This window comes from Columba livia, chromosome 18, assembly GCF_036013475.1.
Source record: "Columba livia isolate bColLiv1 breed racing homer chromosome 18, bColLiv1.pat.W.v2, whole genome shotgun sequence".
Taxonomy (NCBI): Eukaryota; Metazoa; Chordata; class Aves; order Columbiformes; family Columbidae; genus Columba; species Columba livia.
Genome location: NC_088619.1, coordinates 13,824,040 through 13,845,803, shown reverse-complemented (window position 1 = coordinate 13,845,803; position 21,764 = coordinate 13,824,040). Strand labels below are relative to the sequence as shown.

The window sequence follows — 21,764 nt, the reverse complement described above, 5'->3', positions numbered from 1 at the left end:
GGAAACTGTTTGTAACTTCTTTTTTTTTTTTTTTGTAGTTTTTTCAACAACTATGTTGTGCTGCTTGTGTGCGTGTTCATGCATGCACACACACACACATATATAAATATATATATACACACACACACACACACACACACAGACGCCACCTTGAGCCCTGGCAAGATCAGTTTGTATTTTCTAATCTGCACTACAAATTATGTTGTTTTACAGTCATGAGTTCATACACGGACTGGAACACTACGCAGAACAAATACACTCAACTCCTAGCAGCTGTTGACTTAAGCCACGGGGAAACATTCTCACTCAAAGCGCTGAACGAGAGCCCCCAAGCAAGACGGTCACTCGCGAGCACAGCCCTTGTCCTGCCCTTCAGTCACCTTTGCGCTCCATTTTGTCTGCGTTCACATTTCCCAAGCTGTTTCTTCAGGCACCGTCCCTATCACACAATCACGTGCATCTTAATCTCTCCAGACATTTGTCCACATCTCGGCCACACCAAGTTCTCTGGAGGTACCACAAGAGCTAAGAACCTCCTGTCCGTTTGGAGGCTGACATTAAATGCTGCCTAACACTTCATTGTGGCTTTCTCAGATGACAATAGAAGTAGTTCAAACCCTCTGACTGAGTCTTCCCATTTCATTTACTTGTTACTTGAATAAAATGTTTTCCATTATATTCTGGGAATAGCATCTTCCAAACTTAGTCGGCCCGTCGACCAAGACTCTCAGCAGCTTTCATAATTTCTGGCTACCCTTCTGTTCAGACCACATGGACACGAAGCTGGGCAGGTGTTCCTCCAGCTTGCTTCATGAATTGGAACTACACAGAAACTGAGGGGGAGGGAAAGGGTGCGGCCTTTACCGAATAGTCCAGTGATTACTGTGGGAGAACCAAAGTTAAAGCTTCTCTGCCTTAGTTACAGACAGGAACTTGAAATTACATGTGCCACCTCCCATGGAAATCGTCCGCGTCTTCCCTCGCACAGGCACACGTTGAAGCTGGCAACTATTCCGAGTTCCTGCTCTGTTGGAAAAACGCCCCCCCTTCTAATAAAAAGCTAAATGTTAATTATCATGGAATTTCAAACTGCTTACCTGACCTCCTCCTGTTTAGTTTCCCCAAAACATCAGAAAGCTCAGTCAATCTCCTGCTCGCTGTGGTACAGAAATTTACAGTCAGAAAAGGTGTTTGCACGAGAAATATCCACTGCTACAACACTGTAGTGACCGCGGCTGTGCGAGTGACCGGGGCTGTGCGAGTGACCGCGGCTGTGCGAGTGAGCCGGGCTGTGCGAGTGACCGGGGCTGTGCGAGTGACCGCGGCTGTGCGAGTGACCGCGGCTGTGCGAGTGACCGCGGCTGTGCGAGTGAGCCGGGCTGTGCGAGTGACCCGGGCTGTGCTAGTGACCGGGGCTGTGCTAGTGACCGGGGCTGTGCGAGTGACCGCGGCTGTGCGAGTGAGCCGGGCTGTGCGAGTGACCGGGGCTGTGCGAGTGAGCCGGGCTGTGCGAGTGACCGGGGCTGTGCGAGTGACCGCGGCTGTGCGAGTGACCGCGGCTGTGCGAGTGAGCCGGGCTGTGCGAGTGACCGGGGCTGTGCGAGTGACCGCGGCTGTGCGAGTGACCGCGGCTGTGCGAGTGACCGCGGCTGTGCGAGTGACCGCGGCTGTGCGAGTGAGCCGGGCTGTGCGAGTGACCGGGGCTGTGCGAGTGACCGCGGCTGTGCGAGTGACCGGGGCTGTGCGAGTGACCGGGGCTGTGCGAGTGACTGCGGCTGTGCGAGTGACCGCGGCTGTGCGAGTGACCCGGGCTGTGCGAGTGAGCCGGGCTGTGCGAGTGACCCGGGCTGTGCTAGTGACCGGGGCTGTGCGAGTGACCGCGGCTGTGCGAGTGACCCGGGCTGTGCGAGTGACCCGGGCTGTGCGAGTGAGCCGGGCTGTGCGAGTGACCCGGGCTGTGCTAGTGACCGGGGCTGTGCGAGTGACCGCGGCTGTGCGAGTGAGCCGGGCTGTGCGAGTGAGCCGGGCTGTGCGAGTGACCGGGGCTGTGCGAGTGACCGCGGCTGTGCGAGTGACCCAGGCTGTGCGAGTGACCCAGGCTGTGCGAGTGACCGCGGCTGTGCGAGTGAGCCGGGCTGTGTCCCCAGCCGCGCAGGCGGCTTTCGGAACACATCTCTCACAGGTGCACTCTCACCCCAGAATCCCCAGGGTGAAGGAAGGAACAAGCTGGCTTTAGGGAAGGGCCTAATACCCGAGAATCCCAAATGGACACAGTTCTATGCAGAATTAGGATTTAAGGCATGTTCATCCCCACCCCCAAGGCATTTCTCAAGAGGCAACGCAGGCAGACGGGCGCGTGTCCTGCTGGCTCCGTCCCGTGACACGCGGGACGCTGCCGCGCTCCCAACGCGCTGTTTGGTTCGGCACCACAACACAGAACTCCGCTTGTGCACCTCACCGCACATCACCACGCGAACGGAGAAACGAAGCTGCAACCTGAACTTGGAACAGACGTTCTACAAGATTATAACCTTGCAGTTAATGAGGTGAAGATGACCTGTGTATCAACATCATAATAAACAATGCTTGTGAATTAGGAGGCACTATTACAACATGAGTAAAGCGGCGCCATTTACCACTCCCGCTGAGCTCACCTGCACCTACACACTAACTGGGGATTGCTTTCAGGCTAGGCAATATACTAATTATCCTATTTACCTCTAATCAAATAATTGCAGCCTGCCAGCTCAGAAGGTAAGGCCCTGTTTTGTTTCTGTTTCACAGCCCTCAAGATGACACATACGATTCACTTTTGACGGGAGGTGAAGGAGAAAAAGGCATGGAGAGTGCTGATAAAACGATCCTCAGCCTTAGGGGCTGCAGATTGGATTCCTGTATCTGAATCCATTTTCAGAGGCACAAGAGAAAGTGGGAGTAGTTCACCTGACAAAAAGAAAGCGATCTGCCTTTATTTGGCAAACAGCTTATGAGATATCAGAGAATTTAAAAGAAAACCAGGACAAAAAGTAGTACATCAAAACAAAGATTGAAAAGCCTGGATCTCGGCATGTATTTACACGGTACAAACTTTACGTACACATAGAATTCACAGTTACATAAGCTACAGACACATGGATTGTAATAGTCAAAGCTACAGCTGCAGAGCATTCGAGAACTGAACAGTGATACCTGCGGGACCAAGGACAACGGGACTACCTGGCCTGATCTACCGTGCAAGACGGATTTCCAGCTCTTGCCGCTTGAATTCTTGTTTGAATTAGACCATCTGCAGCTACCCTTCAGTCTGTACCTTGCAGTAAGCCTACTGAAGCATGAGCTCAAATTATTTACCTGCTGTCAATAAACTGTCTTACTTGCATTATGAATTTACCCAACTTCCAGCTACTGAATCTCACACTGAATCTCTCAGAGGCTGATGTACCCTATCAGCCAGTTTTCTGCTCCCTGTCTAACGCAGCCTGACCAGGCTATCCTGCGAGATAATCTGAAGCTGCGTTGCTCTATCCGACCGTATGAAACGTCGCATGGAATTCACAGATCTACAGGAACGCAGAAGGCAAAATAACATCAGCTGAAGTACACAGCTCACTTGCAAAGCAGAGGGTAATCCACCCTGCTCCCTGACAGCACCGGACACACGCCAGAGTCACTTCCATACCGGCCTGGTGTTTCTCAGCCTGCTGCAAGTTCAGTTGATGCTCACGTGTATTAGTCACAAGGGGGTGGCCCAAGAGCGCTGTCCTGTGGAGCGCGCTGCTCCTCCACGGGCACCTGCCGCACAGGAGGTAAGGAAATGACGGCGTAAGAACCTCCAATGGCCAAATTAACTTGGCTTAGAATTTACTCTTAAAAAAAAAAAGTAAATAAATAGTCAGTGCCTGACCGGCACTTTCTACCTATGCATGATGGGTCTTTATCAGAAGCATGGTTGCTATTATTAACATTTACTCATTTGTTTTTCTAAAAGTTTATATTAAACTGCATGTATCAGGAATGACACGCCATTCAGCGGCAGTTTTGGGGGAGGACAGAGCAGCGCTGAAATTCCACCTGAGTCACTCTGCACTGACACCCTCAGGACAGAGCCCCAGAAACGCGCACGATCGGCCGGGACGCCATCGGCCGGGACGCCATTGGATGGGACGCCATCGGCCGGGACGCCATCGGCCGGGACGCCATCGGCCGGGACGCCATTGGATGGGACGCCATCGGCCGGGACGCCATCGGCCGGGACGCCATCGGCCGGGACGCCATCGGCCGGGACGCCATTGGATGGGACGCCATCGGATGGGACGCCATCGGCCGGGACGCCATCGGCCGGGACGCCATTGGATGGGACGCCATCGGCCGGGACGCCATCGGCCGGGACGCCATCGGACGGGACGCCCCTCGGCTGCCACCGCACCGGCCACCGCGCCAGGGGGACAGTCCACCCTCAACGAACTGCTGTGACACAGATCGCCACTCTAGACAAGCGAGTTACCAATCACCCCCATCACTCCAACACAAATCTCATAACAGCAGTTTTGACATTACCACTAAAATTAGTTGTGCTAATTAAAACTGCCTTCACCAAGAGAACCAGGCTGTTTCCTACTGCCGTTCCTTCATCCCTAGCTATCCCTGTGCAAATGCAAGTCAGAAATTTTGCTGTTACGTTCCTTCAAATTGCACTTTCTTCAGAGTCCATCCAAGCTACACCTCCAACCAGATCAGAAAGCAAAATACAATGGCTTATAAAACATCAAGCCTGGCAAAGAAGTCAATGGCTTGATATCAAAATACCTAAAATCCAACTTTAGCACAAACTACCAAACACTCAGCAGCTTTTTAATCCTGCTGCTTAATGCACTAGATATAACAGTTTATTTATTTTTAAAAAAGCATTAGCGCATTAACAGTAACATCTGTACTCAGTTGCCAGACCAGTCAGGGCTGGATCAAAATTCTTAGCTTGCCTTATTGTCTAGATGAATGCAAGGCTGCGGTGCCTTCAGAAAACCCAGTGCAGATCACCTCTGGTGACCAGAGTACGCGCACACGTAGGCTGCCACCTTTAATCCCTTTATAAAAGGAAAAGCAGAATAAATGCACCCGGAGCGCGGGCACCCAGACCGGCTGCTTTCAGCTCTTCCGCAGGGCTCGGGTGGTATTTTATGGCATTTATCCACGCTACCAGAGGCAACTGTTGCGCTTGTTGGGAAACCATCACACTGGACAAGCAGCAATATTTGCATGAAATAGAGATTTACTGCTATGATAACACTGGACCCCAAAGCCAGGTCATGCACAAGTGTGAAACACATCAGGAAACAAGTCTTTGAAAACAGAGATCGGACAGAAAAAACCTGGATCCAGGCAGACATAACACCCTAAAAGAAAGGCCTGTGACTGAATGCATGGAAGTGGCGCCATGCTTTCAGGTGTAGGTGAAAAACCATTAAGAGTTTCTCGATACAAGTCGCCTCTCCCACCAGAACTCTAGCTCCATAACCGAGAGCAACGCACCTCTATGTTTACCTGGGAAAAAACAAAGTTCAGCATTGCTCAGAATCAAGGCAATACTTTCAGACCAGTGAAATACATCTTAGATCACGCCTGTCCATTCAACTTAACACTAATTTTGCAGCTTTGAAACAAGAAAACTAGTAGCAGCTGGAAAACTCACAATTCAGCATCTGTATGAATAACCAGACAACTCTTTATGGAGTGGAGAAAGAAGGAGAATGGAGGAAGATGTTCTACCAAAACTGAAATGATGCCCATTGCAGGGATGCTGTTTTTAGAAATAATTTCTTTTCAAGCAGTATTGAAGTTATTTGAATATTCATATTATCCACCATCAGCCCTGACCCTCCAAATCCGAGCGAGACGTGAGGGAGACAGGGACAGTTCGCCGAGCTCAGCAGGTAGTGGGTGAGACGCGGCACAGTCCTGGAGGGCCCGTTTCTTTTGGTACCGCGTGAGGCTTTTCACATGTTGGTGCTCATCCTGGACTGGCTGTTGGCTGGGGTGAGCTCCCCTTGGCTGCCTTCTCTCGGAGGAGACTGCAACGAGACCAAAACACATCCTGGTGAGTGACGTGTGACCATGCTGCAGAGCGCCTCTTGAGGCCGAAGGGAGCACAGGCGAGGCGCAGCAGGAGAGCAGCGGTGGGGAGAGCATGCCCCCAACTCATAAATAACGATGGCTTTGCAAAAGCTTTGTGTTTGCAACTTCTATCACTGCAGTTCACAAGAACTGTTCCTGAAAAAGTCAAACCAGAACTTTTAAGCCACTTTACTACGTACAAGGTACTGCTGGCCCCAGAAGTTTAATCCGGTCTGGTATGTAGTTACCACAGAGATGAACATACTATAGAATTCCACATGTTCCGTGGCAGATGGCCTGTCCTCCCTAAGAGCATTACTGTGTCCTGGAAGGAATACTACGAGCAATTCCTGCATTTTTTTTACTTTCCCTACTAAAAAAAATTACCTCAAACAATCTTTCTTCTGCGAAGATGAAAGATACGTGGACCAAGAACCAGTCAAACAACTTACTTAGAATTAACCCAAGCATATAAACTTCAAAAGACATTCTGCATTGTACAAGCAGGTCAACATATTTGCTAGAAATGCTTGTTCCTTATACATTTGCTGTTAACTATTGTAAGAATTTGTCCAACCATAAGCACAACAAATCCATTTCCCTCCAGAATTGTCAATTCACCAACTTGTATAGTTTCAGTTAAAAAGACAAAAACAACTAACCAATTATCTCACCACTGTATGAAAGCCCACGGTTGCCATGTCCATACCTTGACGTGTATCTGGTTGCGCAGCACCGCAGCTCGCAGGATCATAGCTTTGGCACGTCGCTGAAACTCTTTGCCCATTAGTAAAGACTTCTCAAAAGTTGTGCTGCGCTGATCTACATCTCGAGCATAAAGGATCTGTAACCAATACAGAGAACTGTACAAAGGCGCTGCGACAGGGCTCCACGGCAGAACAAAGCTAAGGTACCTGGGGCGTTGGGTGATCAGCCCTACTGAAAACACCAGTCAGAACACATGAATGCAGCTTCCAAGTGTCCCAGGAATGGAGAGTTTCTAATGTTACTACGGTGGCTCAGGCACACTCACCTTACTGTGCGAATCTATTCTGGCATTGATCAGTCCCTCCAGGATCAGCTGAGTAAGTTCATCTTCCAGAGCAGCCACGGTGGTATTAAAAGCAGTAGCCATCTTGCGCATATCTGCCGACACATAGGGGCTGAAGTACTAGGAAGAATAAAATATTCCGTTGCCAAATGAAAGCACATGGGAAAAGCAATCACAAAGAGATGGCCTATCTCGCTGTTCATCCACCTCTCAGGATTACAGGAACAATTACCTGGATAAGGGCTCGATTTCGAATCTGGGTATAAAGTGTCCTGACATGAGGAGCGAGGTACATATCCAGCAGCAGGTTGTCCTGTGCGAAAAAAGCCACATCAGAAACTGAGAAGCAGCCTGGAAAAATACACTATTCCCACATTCTGAAACATATCTGTATATATACTTAAACCTTAAGGATATTACACTACAGCAAGACAATACCATAAAAAAAAGAATGAATAAAAGAACTAGCAATAAATCTTAAAAAATGATCATTTCTCCTCACCCCCTACAGCCACACTACTCCCAATTTCCATTCACATCAAGAGACAGAAACCACAGAAAAGCTGAACACTCTTAGTAGCTACTTCCAATAGTCACCGCTTCTCACAAAAGGCTGGGCAAAGGGAACTTTTAAGGTCCATTCTGCACCGCTCCCCTACAACTCACCTTCATCTCATCCAGCATTTTCAGGCATGAGGCATATTTAGATTCATAAAACTTGAAGATGATGTCACGAACCTGTGGCTCCAGCTCCAAAAACAATTTGAAGGAGCTACAGATAGAGATGGCAGTGATCAGACATTGGAACGTACCACTAAACACCCCACAACCCCATCACTCCAAGTCGCAAGGTCACAAACTGCCACTGTCATTCAAAGATTCCAAGAATTTACTCTCTAACAGACCAAAGGGCCCGTTTTCAGCAGGGCTGGGAGCCGGGAACACAGCGAGATGCAGCACAGCACCAGAGCTATGGTGGAGGAAGCCAAGAGACGTCTGACAAACCAAGCAGTAGAAGTGTTTGCCCACACAGAACAAAAAAGAAGAGTGGGAATAGGTCAAAATCAGGATACACCACCAGAAAACACAGGCCGTAGTGCTGTGCTTGCCAGATTTGTGCTCCATTTCGAAGCGCAGCCTCCACCAGGCAGAGCACGTCTCAGGAAAATAACCTAAGTGCGGGAGATCTTCGGGAGGTGCGTCCTTTCTCAGCACTCCCCCAGTTCTCCATCACAGATCTCCCAACCTTGGGATCTCACCCTACGAACGAGCCAGTTAAAGTGAGAGTAACAACCCTTTTTCCACATCAGTTTAAAACTAGCGCTTCCATACACTTAGGCGACAGAAATTCATTATCATTGTAATTCAATCTATGACACACAAGTATCAATTTTCTTCCAAAGACTGTAATTCGCTTAACCTTGTAAATGTCATAGTTAGATCACACTGCAAGTTCCATTAACAATTATTCAATTGTATTAATACAATTAAAATACACCAGAACAAGCGGCAAGATGAAGGCAAATTATCTCGCACCTGCCTTCTGTGGGCCTCTATCCCTCTGATTTAATGTCTGATACGGACCACTGATGGAGACGGAAAACTGGGCTAAGTAGATGTTGGATTTGTCCTGGGTTGGAAACTTCCATCACACCACGAAAGTTTCAGCTGTGATTAACCACTGTGTTTTAGACAGTGAAATGTCACTTAATACTAAAGCCAAACTAAGGTTCGGTGATTCCTTCTCTCCTGTAAGAGGAAGCTATTACGCCAGCCAGAATCCACTCTCAGCCAAAGTCCCATGTCCCAGGAGACGTCCAGTACACACAAACTGCTCTCGAGGCACCGCTTACCTGCTGGAGATAACATTTCGTTGCAGTTCTTGGCGGTCAAAGGTAGCAAGGGCACAGAGACCACCGTACACAGCCACATTGCTAGGAGATAACAGCTGGAGAGAGAGAGAGCTGTCACTGGCTACTGCAATGGCACAAAGGCGGAATTCAGTAACCTGCCCCACGTCTTCACAGAGACAAGATTAGTCCTTGTCAGACGCAGCGGAACCACTGAGCGTGCTCTCAGGAGTTCACCCAGAGCCTGAGGAGCAACTGCCCACTGCTGAAAGAGCAGAGACCCATTCCAACAACCAGGCTTTCGACTGAGCTACACAGATACACCAATCTCACAGTAACTGCTGTTTGGTGTAGAGTAGGTCATGTAGAGAAACCAAGAACCGAGATTTAAACCAACAAAAACAACAAACAAAAAAACCCAAACCAAACCAAAAAAAAAAACCCCACGACATGGTTCACAGCACCACCAAACTACACAGGACTGCTGTGGGAATAACTGTAATATCTGAATTTTAAAACCTAATATTTAGAAGAACTGCATCCCCTCCAAGACCTGCACACAGCTCCCTCTTGGTCCTCACCTCAGGGAAATCACAGTGATCAAATGATGCCAACAAGAAACACTTTGCTGCCTGTTTGTACTTCCGAGCAGCTAGTTCAGCCAAGCCTAGGAACCAGAAAAAGTTAGTCCTTTGTTTATGATAGCATACAAATGAGGAGAGACTGCAAAACCTGAGGAGTAGGACAGGCCATCACATGGTTGCAAGTGCCCTCACTACTGAAGTGAAACAAGACTCTCAGTCTCTAGCATCCCGTGCACTACGTTGACTCACACTGGCATCCTCTCTGAAGAAACTCAGGGAGGAGAAAGAAATGGCAAAAACAAGTCAGAAGTCCCGTCAGTTTCATTAAATTTTGTGTTTCTGGTGAGATAATACAAAGTCTGTCAAATCTTCAAGGAAAAAAAAACCAGGCACACACTGTTGTCAAAAAGCCCTGTGGACAGCTAACAGACATGCAGACAATACGGAGAGCGGAAGGATTTGCTCACCTGCTGCACATTTCAGTTTGGTGAGAATTGCTTGTGTCTGGCTGTCTCTTTCTCCTCTTTGCTGAAGGATAAGAAAAAGCAGTAGTGAGCAAACACCATGAAAACCATTTTGATTACAACTGTCTTTGGGATATGTCATCCTAATAACTACCTTGCAAATCTCAATAGCAAGATAACTTCATCTTATTTGTCTTGGGAAATATGGCAAGAACTCAGAATGGGAAGTCTCTCTGGTTTTACCATGAGACAGATTTCCTACACACATATCATGGGAGAAAAGCAAAAGTGAATCTCAAAATAAACAGTATAGCAGCCAAGGAGGCTGGATTAGAGGAAGAACAGATTGTAATATGAAGGGAGTCTTACAGGGAGCAAGTCATAAAGGGTGAAAGGAAGGGATCATTTTACAAATTGTGGAGACAGCAAACAAAAGGAAAACTCCTGCAAGTTAAAAAGCAGGACCTTACTTCTGCAATTTCTGGTGTAGACTCGGCCTTGCTTACATAGCTCAGAACATGAGACCAGTTCTGGAGGTAGACACTGACCTGCGGAGAGACAGAAATGGTGTAGAACGGGAACAGATAACTGGTGCTGCCCAGATAAGCAGTATCACTGCAGACACGAGAGGTGACCAGAGCAAAGTACAGGTGGGCTTTACAGCAAACGTCAGAGGGACACCCGGCACCGTTTCCTACAAACCTTCCTACCTTGATGACATTGAGACACATGTTGATAACATGTTTAGCACTGGTGCAGTAATCACGGGCTCGTGAGTAACACTTGAGAGCGTTGCTGAGGTCCCCACAGTCAAGGTAATGATCACCCAAGTCATCATGGCCTCTCCTGCAGCACAGGAATTAAAACAGCAATGAACTGTGTGCTGAGAAAGGGACACAGTCGGTTTGTTCTCAACATGCTGACCTAAGGCACCGAATGCAGTTGACATCCTGTGTTAGGAGCCTGGAGGAGCAAAATGCTCTTCGCTGCTCCAGCAGAGCCTTCTGCATCTCACCTGATACTCTCCTTAATGGAGTTCCCTTTGTAATTTTTCAGATCTGTGTCGAGTTTCTCCAGTTTAAGAAGAGCTTTTTTGCGTGTAGCTTCAACCCAAGCTGTGTCAAGAGGAGGGGGCTCAATTCCACTGTCAGGGACAGCATCAGGTGTATTCTGCAGTTCTCTGAAAGAGATTGAATGGGGCTGTTACGCTGCAATCTTCTCCAAACAGCGAGGTCTGCTATGTATCTGCCACTGTCACCCTAAGGAACGTCACTGCATACACAAAACAGACCAACGAGAAAACGAGGATGGCGGGGAGAAAAGAAAAAGACTGCTAAGATTTCCAGTGACAACAGTAACGTGAGCATCACAGATGTTTACAAATTCTTCTCAAAATGATCCCAGGGATCTTCTGCGGGTATTTTATTAACAAGCAAGACATTACTAATTTTAAAGAAACAACCTGTTCTGTCAATCAACTGAAAGTAAGTTTGTAACAGTGCTGCAATAAATTATTACATTCAATGAAAGTATTTAATGATTTAACGGGTTTTTGGTTTTGTTTTTTTACCAATGGTCCTTTTTACATACAAGAAAGCAATGCATACACTGTCACACGTACATGGTAAAGACTCCCAGGGCAAAAGACAAGAAAGCAACAAGTAAGCACAGCAACAAAAATAATGCGAAGACAGGAAGTGTGGCTGGATAAGAGCATTACCAAAGGCAACTAACAGCAAGCCTGGCGTTAGGAAAACACAAACACACCAGCCCCCAAACCAAGGCAAACGGACAAGGTTTTAATTTATCAACACAAGAGCATCTAGAAGAGGCTTCATCTTCACAATCTGCCTAAGAAAAGACAAGTGTGTTCCTTGATATTTGAAGCAGTCACAAGGACTAAACTCTCCTCAATACCTACCTATAGCCTTTCAGAGCATTAAGGCTTTAGAATGAGATAAGGTCTTCTGTGTTTAATCTTGTAAAAAAGCCCGAGACCTTAGGCCTGAACATGCACTTTTCACTGCTGTCACACTCCACAGGCAAAGACAAGGTGCACAAGGAACACGCTGGCACTGCGTGCAAAGCGCCCCGCTGTGGCACATCGGTCTTAACTCGGCCAAAAAAGCTCCTTGTGCCCCCATGACCCCTCAGTACCTGGTGGCCTCAGACAACTTTCTGTGGATTTCTTCATACACGTCAACATTGAAAGTTCTCTGGACAAACGACAGTGCCATCTTGAGAGCTTCCACGCGCAGCTGCGGACAGTGATCAGCAATAAACTGCAGCCGCTCAATTCGCATCAGACCGCTGTAGCTGGATGCATACTGCTCCAAATCCTGCAAACAAAACGGGGAATTATGGCCCTTCACACCAGCTATGGTGAAAAGAAAATCACTCATTTTTGTAGAACGCTTAGATGCTGTAGTAATAACAAAGACATAAAGGCCACAACATAACTGCTTCACCACTCTAGCTTTGGAACAGAATTGAAATGCAATGAAATCAAACAAGGTATCAGGTCATAAGCTGAAAACCGAACCAAAACAAAATAGATGGCTGTGCAGTAAACAGCAAATAACCATGTGACAACAGTTATAAGGCACAGGGATGAGAGGAACGGATTAAAGCTTCAGAGGCTACGCGAGATCCAAAGCTTCCTGACTGTGTGCTTTATTTTGCAGTATTAATGTTGCTTTAACTTTTTCCAATTAACATTTCTGTTCTCTTCTGCAACACCTATCTCTCACTGTTACAGAGCTGATACATAAAAAGTGGCTAAAATCTAAAACCATCAACTAAAAATCGAAGAAACTGATATAAGCAAATAAAGCCCTTTATAACTCTGCGGCTCTGTCGATTTTAGCCAGTCTCCAGATGACCAAACAATGAAATAATTCTATCCTAATTATATACTTGAAGCACCTGAGCCTTGCTCCTCAAAGAACAAGACTCAAAATGAAAGACTGATGTCTCTGCAAGAAATCAGAGAGCTACTAATGTATTTCAGAATGGAAAAGTGTCAAGCAGGCAGCAAGTCACAAACCAGCAATTCCTCCTCCATCCCGGAAGGTGCAGCAGGTCAGTGTGTGACCAGGAGCTACACGGGGTCACCGCTGCTCTTAGCCCACCTCGCCCTGAAGAGACTCTATCAATCCCTAAATAACAATTTGACAAGGAGTAAAATGAGGGAGTTTTCTTAAAAACCTTAAGGAGCAAGGCCACACCCACGAAACGTCGACTCAACCAGCACGTACCAGAGTGGGGTTCTCCACCACGTAGTTGATATCAGGTGCATTTTGCTGATCTTCTTGTGGATCTACGTCAATCTGCATGGGCTCTACTGCACCCTAGAACAGCAAAATGAGGTCAAAAGTAACTTGTTACATGTAAGCAGGAAACAAGCATGTGATTCTATCTGTTAAGAACTTGCTTAAATACATACTAAATTTTTAAAATTAAAAAACACCCCTTGGTCTTCAGACACATTTAAGATTTTTCTCTAGCAACACCGTTAGTCAGCAGGACGCTTCAGCTAAAGCGAGCAGCACTAGGGCTCAGCACTCGCACAGAGCTCTTCATTTTGTTTGGCAGATCACCAAGAAAGAAAGTGAAGGGGTCAATAAATCCGACCCTCCAAAGCATCCCGGGTATGCACGCTAAATTCCAAATGACACTCCATTAATCTTCCTGGAGCAAGAGCAGACGCTAACACTCCGCTCAAGGAGCTCCAAAAGTTAAAAAGTACCCAAAAAGCTCAGCAGAACCTTTCAAAGCTGCTTTAATGAAGGATGAGCTGCAGCGGGCGGGGGCGCGGGAAGACCTGCCACTGCTGAGCTACCCCCCCGCCCCGGCCTCCCAGCCCCGCCCCGACACAGCGCCGGCTGCCGTTACCGGGCACAGGGGCCGGCCGGCGCGGTGACCGAGGCCCAGCCCCGCGCCGCGGCCGCGCCTCACCCGGCCCCCGCCAACAGCGCGACCGCCCCGCGAGGGGCCGGGGGCCGCTGGGCCGGGCCGTGTCCGCTCCCCGCGACACGGCCAGAGCGGCGGGGGACGAGCGGGCCCGGGCCCGTTCGAGAGCGGCTCCTCCTCCCGCCGGGCAGCGGCGGCGCGCAGCCCCTGGGAAGGCCGCACCGCGCCGCGCCGCCCGGCGGCCGCGGCAGGGCCGGGCCGGGCCCCGGCGGAGCCGAGCCGCGGGCCAGACACCGCGCAGGAGGCGCCGGGCGCGGCGGGACGGGGCGGGCGCGGCGGGACGGGGCGGCGGGAGCGCAGCCGGCCCGTACCTGCAGGTTGAAGACCTGGACGGGCAGCGGCATCTTCCCCTGGCGGCGCCACTTCCGGCTGACCCCCCGCCTCTCCCTCCGGCTCGGCTGCCACTTCCGGGTCGCGCGGCGCCGCCAGACCGCATCCGACAGGTGAAGGGCTTAAAGGGGCCGCGGCCGCTCTCGCCTGGCGCGGCGCGCCCCTCGCCCGCGGGCCCCGGCGCTGCTGCCGCGGCGGTGCGGCCGCTGCCGGGCTCCCGGAGCCGCCGCGGGGCCATGAGGCGGCCGCGCAGCGCGGCGGGGGCCCGCGGGGCTGCAGCATGAGCGGCTCCTGCCTGGGGCTGCGCAGGGGCTGCGTCCTGCTGTCCGTCAGCGCCGCCGCGCTGCTGCTGCTGCTGCTGCCGCGGGGGCAGCGCCCCGCCGCGCCCCGCCGCCCGCCCGCCGGGCCCAGCGCAGCCCCGCCGCAGCGGGCGGGCCCCGGGCCGCGGGCGGGGGGGCCCGGGGCGGGCGGGGGCCCGGGCGGCAGCGCGCCGCCCGCGCGGAGGGGCCGGCCCGCGGCGGGCGGGGACAGCCTGGCGCTGGAGGACATCTTCATCGCCGTCAAGACTACGCGGAAGTACCACCGGAGCCGGCTGGACCTGCTGCTCCAGACCTGGATCTCCCGGGCCCGGGGGCAGGTGAGGCCGGGCGGGCGCGGGAGCCCCGTCCCTCGTGTCCCGGGAGCGGCTGCTCCTTCTCGCCCGGTTTTTCCTCGCGTGTGTTAAGAACGTCTTTCCTCGTCGGGCTGAGGGAGGCTGTCTCGTCTAAGCAGTTTCTCTGAACCGGCCTCCAAGAGTTTGTCACTGATTAAGCTCATTGCTTGCAGTCTGGGATCAGTGGTCCAGGCACAAACGGTTCACTGGCTTTTGCATGACCCTGGAAAATGCTGCAGTGGTGGATGATTCCTAGTGCTGGGGCATGTAAGCCAATATTTTGGACTAAGTAGTTCTGCAACCTAGGTTTTTCTGTAGACCAGTGTAGTATTTGTTCTCTTGTTTGAGAATTTTTGTACATTTAAGCATATTAACACACTTTTGTCCAGCAGTTGGGACAAGACAGTGTTACCACCTGGCAATTTCCACCCTGACTTCCATTCTTTCCATTTAGCTTTCTTAGCAGCCGTGGATGACTCCTAGCCAGAGAGAGGAGGTGAACTTGCAGAGGGAGGTACTACCAAGAAAGACAGTCATTCCTATCTGGAAATTGGTTGTCTGTACCCTGAGATGAGGAGAGTAAAGTCTCGGGTGCTTTACTGAAATTAGACTGTTTTGGTGTGCAACGCAAAAACTTGTCAATAAGGCAGGGGCTGGAGCTGCTGGGCTTTCCCGCACCGCCACTTCCCACCCCGCTCCCCGCACTGCCGTGAAATAAACAAACCAGGCAAAACATTCGGCATTCTGGCTGCACCCCAGCGGAGCTGAAATTAGCTTCTGACAGTCTCAAATGTGGACACACCATTTTTGTCTCCCACAGACGTTTATATTCACGGACTGGGAGGATCGGGAGCTACGCCTGAAGGCAGGTGAGCTGTGCAGCACAGGTACGCGCTCTCTGTCATACCTGAGTTTTGTTTCTTGCTGTACAAGCGCTTAGGAAAGTTAAGATGGAGCGAGTGGAGAAAACGGCTCCTTTCACAGGAGAATAGGCTGTTCCTACTTACCACCTGGACAAGATGCCTGGAACTTCCTGAATACTGGGTTCACCTTTGCACCCGCTTCCTTCCTGTTAGTAAACTTAAATCTGTCTGGTCCAGAGTCACATTAGGTATTTCTTCGTGCGCAGGCTCGTGGCGCTGTGTGCACACTCTGCACTCACACGTTTTTCTGTACTGCACAGCTCGCACGCTGTGCGCATCACCCACGAGCCCTGCCCGCCCCGCGGTTCACTCTGTGTGTGCACCATACGCACTTCAGGTGCAGAGCATTAGTGCCAAACGTGCTCTTCTTTTGTAGTCTTTTGGGACTACACATGCTTCTCAAACCTGAAAGGGCTGATCTCTGTTTTTCTAGGGGATCATATGATCAACACCAACTGTTCTGCTGTCCATACCCGGCAAGCTCTCTGCTGCAAGATGTCTGTGGAATATGATAAATTCCTGGAATCTGGGCAAAAGTAGGTGAAACATGTTGTTCTGATTGACTTTGTTTCTTCAGTTCTGTATTCACAGGAAACGTGAGTAACCTCTTCTGCTCCCGTGAGGAACACAGCATTAGCTAAAGCGTGGTGATGAGCACAGCATGAAGCGGTGTTTATAAACAAGCATCCTCTGAAAGATGGAAAGGTTGATAAATCTAAAGGGGGGGGTTTTAATTTCAGCCTCTTTCCAGAATTAGGATCTGTGGGTGCTTTCAGCTTCCAAGTTGTGTGGTTCAGGACAATGGGAAACATGTTCTGCTCCAAGCCTCAAAGTCTGAGACTCAGCTCTAAACCTGTAACTCACTTCTTTGTCACTGATCTGCAGTAACTTTCTTATTTTGTTTTAAGATGGTTTTGCCATGTGGACGATGACAACTATGTGAACCCACGGACACTCCTGCGTCTCTTATCTGCCTTCTCGCACAGCCAGGATGTCTATGTGGGGAGACCGAGTCTGGACCATCCCATTGAGGCAGCTGACCATGTCCAAAGTGATGGATCAGTAAGCAAGCTTTGCAGTTAGTCCGAGGGTCCTCCTGACCTAAGCTTTTAAAACTTCTGGAGTTCATAGGGTTCCTCCATAAAAACAAGTCACTTAATCTGCAAGCAGTGAGACTGGCATTGGTCATTTCCAGAGCCAGGGTGCTGGTTTAAATTAACCTTTGATCTGGCCCCACATACACATGTACAGTAGAGTTTTATCTCCTGGCCAGGTGTCTGTTTCTCTTCCTTTGCTCATGTACTTTGGTGATCTCCCTCACACTGAGGTCAGTATGGCCTCCCCACCGTGGCTCTTCCTTTAGTGGTTTTAGGGGCAGTGTTCCTTGTTTTGGGGTTTGGTTTTGTTTGTTTTGAGAGCAGTTACCACATAGTCATCATCTTTAACCAATCTCAGATGGGTGATAAAGGCTCTGTGGGTATATAATGCATTTTCGATACTGAGTTACAGGGAAGTGGAAGTAAACATATCTCAGTCAGAAGATACAAGTGCTAAAGGACAAGTCCTCACCAGGTCACCTGTACTGACAGGCTTAAAGAGAAATCAATCCACTGGCCAGGACGTCTGTTACTATAAGACTTGTTAGGGAAGACTGCACAACAAAACAGTCCCCTTGGACATGGAGCCAGGTGACTTAAGGGACCACTCTGGTCTCCTCGGGGATACTGAGCTGGCTGTGGCCATCAGCTAGAATGACCAGGGGACCAGTGTAACTGGGTCGGAGTGGAACTGTAGTTTCCTATTTCAAGTGTGCTTGCTGCAGTTGTGCTAACTGTACTGTCAGTTCCAGGATAAGTGCTTCCCTTGAGAGAACAGCTGGCTGTGCTTTCAGCAGCCTTAAAGAAATAGGAGTTAATCTGTGGTCTTGTTCTGACTCAAGTGCACTGTGTGATATCCAAAAGAACATCAACTTCCCTTCCCTGCCCAGCCAGATGGCAAAAGCTGATTATCAGTAACCACTGTGTGTTTTTTCTTGTTGCTTCTCAGAAGACAACCGTGAAATTCTGGTTTGCCACAGGTGGAGCAGGGTTCTGTATCAGCAGAGGTCTTGCCCTGAAGATGAGTCCCTGGGCCAGGTAAACACTGTTGCTAGCTGAGCCCCGTCACTATGTGTTAAGTCAGCTTTAAAGCATGTTCCATCTTGTCTTCCGTGCTCTGTCTCACAGCCTGGGTAATTTCATCAGTACTGCAGAAAGAGTGCGTCTTCCTGACGACTGCACTATTGGCTACATCATTGAGGGGCTGCTGGAGGTGAAGCTGCTCCACAGCCCCTTGTTCCATTCCCATCTGGAAAATCTGCAGAGGCTACAGGGCGAGTCTGTGCTGCAGCAGGTAGGGCTGAGCCTCATGTCCTGTTCTTGTAATTACACCTCGATAGGATCAGAAAGTCTCCATACACTTAGCACTCACTCTTTGGCGAAGAAGGATGTCTGCAGACTCGCTCAGGGCTGCGTCCCGCCCAGCTCCTTCACTTGGGTAAAAAGCATACTTTCACCTAGCCAACGGGTCCCAGAGTTGTCCCCTCCTCTGGGGACACCTTCTGCTGCGTTAAGCCTACCTGTGGTGTTCAGCTCACGCCAAGCTCTGACTTTTCATGAGTCACAGAAGGAGCAAGTGTAGAAGGGGGCAATATTTAGTTTGCCGTGTAAGAAAGTATTTCTGTCTTTGCCTAACAAAATCTTAAGAATTAATTCTTGCTGTTCAAAAAGACGAGTGTAGCAGCTATAGCAAGTACCTCTTCAATAATGAAGACATAGTTAACTGTTTCATCATTTTTAGGAATAACTTGTCTGAATTTCAAGAAACTTAATGTTTCTTAGGAAAAATCTGGTATTTTTTTAATTGCTGGGACACCTTTCTGCTCGTGGGCAGTAGATGGAGCTATAAGGCTTTCCAGAAGCTTTGCCTCACTGTTGAGCACCGTGAAAAAAAGCGAGTGTGGTTTTGCCCCTGCAAACTATTTGGTTATATTTTCCTGGCAATTGTATTAGGCAGCAGAAATGTGCACTTGGGGCCAAATTCCAGCATGATGTAATCTCCTTCACGTTGGTGAATTTAACCGTGGGCTGAATACAGCCTTTCGTTGGGGATCACTGTTTCCCTGAGACAGTAACAGCTAACCCAAAATCCAGGAAATCCACAACTAGAAAGAAAATGTAAGTCTTGTACCTGGCACCTGAAAATTTCTTCATACAGTGCTTGTGTGGAATAATAGCACTGAATTTGAATTCCGGCGATAGGTTTTGTTGCCACGTTTGTCACATGGCAGTTCTCTTCATGCCGTTTAACACCCAAATGTTTCTATTTCCCTCTGTGCTGAGACACTTCAGGCAATGTCTGCTGAGGATGAACACATTTAGTGAAGTAACAGACATTAGCAGCATTAATGCCCTTGCAAACTCCCAGCTGAAACTCATCTTGTCCTTCAGGGCAATGTAGCTTTCAGCTCCTTTGTTTATGCTCCCACGTTGCCTCAAGATGAGCAGCAGTTCCTTTGAGAGCTGCCGTTCAGTGCCAGTATTGCTCATCTCAAAGCCAACCACTCTTCTTCAAATGTAACCTGCTGTTCAGACAGGATCTTTGCAGTCTTTCTTCATAGCTCGCTAATAATCCTGCTATCCCCACTCTGTTTTTCTGCATTAGTGGTACAACTTCTGAATATTTATTTGCTTTTACAGGTAACCTTAAGTTATGGGGACCCTGAGAACAAACACAATGTTGTGAGTGTGGGAGGAGTGTTTGGCCTTCAGCAAGATCCAACCCGGTGAGTGTCTGCTTCCAAAACAAGATCTCCCTGCCTTGTTCATGTTTATCGACTGTAAGATGATCAAACCCACTAATGGGATTATTTTCTCATGTCTGCTCTTGTTGCTGTGCCCAAGGCAGGTAGACCCACCCTCCCTGCTCTATTAGACTGCTGCACATTCATCGCTAGTATGTTCCTTGGATGGAAAATTCCAAGATTCCAATCTAATATTTCCTTTTTTTTTTAATTCTCTGTAGATTTAAATCTGTCCATTGTCTGCTGTATCCTGACACTATGTGGTGCCCTGCGAAGAAGAAGTCATAATTCTTTAGGAGTCATTGACACCTGCATCCTGCCCCGTTTGTGTAAGACAGGAGTTGTGGTGAACTCTTCTTTTCTTTTCTTTTTTCTTTTTCTTGTTCTTCTGGGAGACATCCGGTGGTATTTACAGAGGAGGTGGATAGACTCTCTCTACAAAAGCAAGAAGGTGTGGTTTGTTCTGCTGCAGCCCGGGTCATTCCAAGAGGAATCCTTGTTCTTTTGTCCAGTGGCTCTTTGTATAATGACTACAGTCGTGTGTGAGTTCACTTTCCACTTTTGTCTGATGTCCTGTGAGTCCGCGCTTGGACACATCCTGGGCAAACGCAGTATGGGAACAGCAGCATTCTTACTGCTGTTTGGGGCTTTAGAGGCTCTTGTCTTGAAGCCGGAGTGCTGTAGCAGACTGTAGTCCCCATGGTGACAAGAGAGGGGAAGTTTTCACTTGTCTTTCTTGGGAAGAGGATGATTTAAGAGCTTCTGTGGCCTGCCATATTAAAACTCCACCTGTGGGCCAGAACAGGGTCTGTTAATAAACACCAGAAAACCTGGAATCACCAGGGTAAACAAGGCTGAAAGCCTTTGTTGGGGAAACCCCCTGCGCAAGGGGTAAGCTCCCTCAGGATGGGATCAGAGTTGCCTACAGCGCATGTTGTCCCCTGTAGTCCGTGTGTACCTCCCATGGAGGTGATTGTCAGACTTGGCTCTCAGCAGCTGAGTTGCAGTGAGTTTTGATTATGATGGTGGTCTGCTAGGTCCAAGGCCCTTCCCTTGATATCTGATACTGCAGAAACACTTGCCAGACTCGGTGGTAATCATTTCCCGGCTCTGCCCGGGGGGCTGTGTGAGCCAGAGCATCCTCGCGGCGGATGGAACGCCCTGTTCCTGAAGCTGTGGGTGAGCGAGGAGGAATGCCTCCAAGCCTTAGTGCCCTGAGGAAGTTTTTGATGGTATCATTTGAAGACCTTTAATTACATGACTGTGGTTACTCCAGCTTCTTCAGATAATATTTTGATTGCCTTGAGGTCTAGATCAGTGTTTATTTTTACTCTGCTTCTTAATGTTTCAATAACTAGTTCATGCAGTCACTAAAAGGAGACTGCACACTTGCACAAAGGCAGAAGTTCCGTGCTGTAGCAGTATCACCTGCTGCTGCTTTTTAAATGAAGTAAAAGCTTCTCCTGTAGCAGAAACTATAGCTGTGAAACTTCATGCGTTCTTGATGAGATTTTTGTCTTCAAACACTGATTCTGAACTCTTCTGTTGGAGCTTTTCTTCCATGGGTAGTAGCCTCTTGCAAGATACCACACACAGCGTGGACTGGGTGGTGATTAAGTAGCGAACTGCAGTTCAAAAATGACAACAGTTGGTATGGATGGCAGCAGAACTGAGCAGTGTAAGTGTTGCGCTGTAGTCACTGGTCGCATAACCTGGTGTGCTAAGGAGGTGCTGTACTCTGAGCTGGTGGGGTGTTTATTGACCTGAAAAAGGACCACGTTCTCCTGCATGGCAGTACAGAACCTTTTAAATGCATTCAAGCTTCTTTTAAGGTTTCCTGTGTTGACAATACAGTAGGCTGTGTGGATAGATCAGGATGTAGCTTTTTAAGCAAACTACTGTCTCGTACATAAAGTGATTCTACAAAATAAATATTTAAAGATGTCAGAGGCTGTGTTTTGTCATGTTGCGTGACATGTTCTTTAC

At 49.0% G+C, this 21,764-nt stretch overlaps 3 protein-coding genes across 3 annotated transcripts; 1 reads left to right on the top strand and 2 right to left on the bottom strand.

Moving 5' to 3' along the window:
• Positions 1-16: 16 nt before the first annotated feature.
• Positions 17-3,380, bottom strand: LOC135575810 (uncharacterized). Its single transcript, XM_065035187.1, has 4 exons — positions 3,375-3,380; positions 2,459-2,516; positions 1,098-2,189; positions 17-833 (listed from the first exon to the last, which is right to left on the bottom strand). The coding sequence occupies exons 1-3, from the start codon at positions 3,378-3,380 to the stop codon at positions 1,213-1,215; spliced, it is 1,041 nt and encodes a 346-aa protein (XP_064891259.1). The 3' UTR covers positions 17-833; positions 1,098-1,212.
• Positions 3,381-5,251: 1,871 nt separating this feature from the next.
• Positions 5,252-14,566, bottom strand: GPS1 (G protein pathway suppressor 1). The gene is made up of 14 exons (XM_065034259.1): positions 14,344-14,566; positions 13,318-13,410; positions 12,218-12,399; positions 11,076-11,240; positions 10,771-10,906; positions 10,531-10,608; positions 10,064-10,124; positions 9,594-9,679; positions 9,016-9,110; positions 7,829-7,934; positions 7,395-7,475; positions 7,145-7,282; positions 6,821-6,955; positions 5,252-6,068 (listed from the first exon to the last, which is right to left on the bottom strand). The coding sequence occupies exons 1-14, from the start codon at positions 14,374-14,376 to the stop codon at positions 5,994-5,996; spliced, it is 1,464 nt and encodes a 487-aa protein (XP_064890331.1). The 5' UTR covers positions 14,377-14,566; the 3' UTR covers positions 5,252-5,993.
• A 76-nt stretch (positions 14,567-14,642) lies between these two features.
• RFNG (RFNG O-fucosylpeptide 3-beta-N-acetylglucosaminyltransferase) lies at positions 14,643-21,725 on the top strand. Its single transcript, XM_005508391.4, has 8 exons — positions 14,643-14,999; positions 15,835-15,883; positions 16,371-16,473; positions 16,846-16,999; positions 17,984-18,072; positions 18,163-18,328; positions 19,675-19,760; positions 20,000-21,725. The coding sequence occupies exons 1-8, from the start codon at positions 14,643-14,645 to the stop codon at positions 20,064-20,066; spliced, it is 1,071 nt and encodes a 356-aa protein (XP_005508448.3). The 3' UTR covers positions 20,067-21,725.
• The last annotated feature ends 39 nt before the right edge of the window (positions 21,726-21,764 follow it).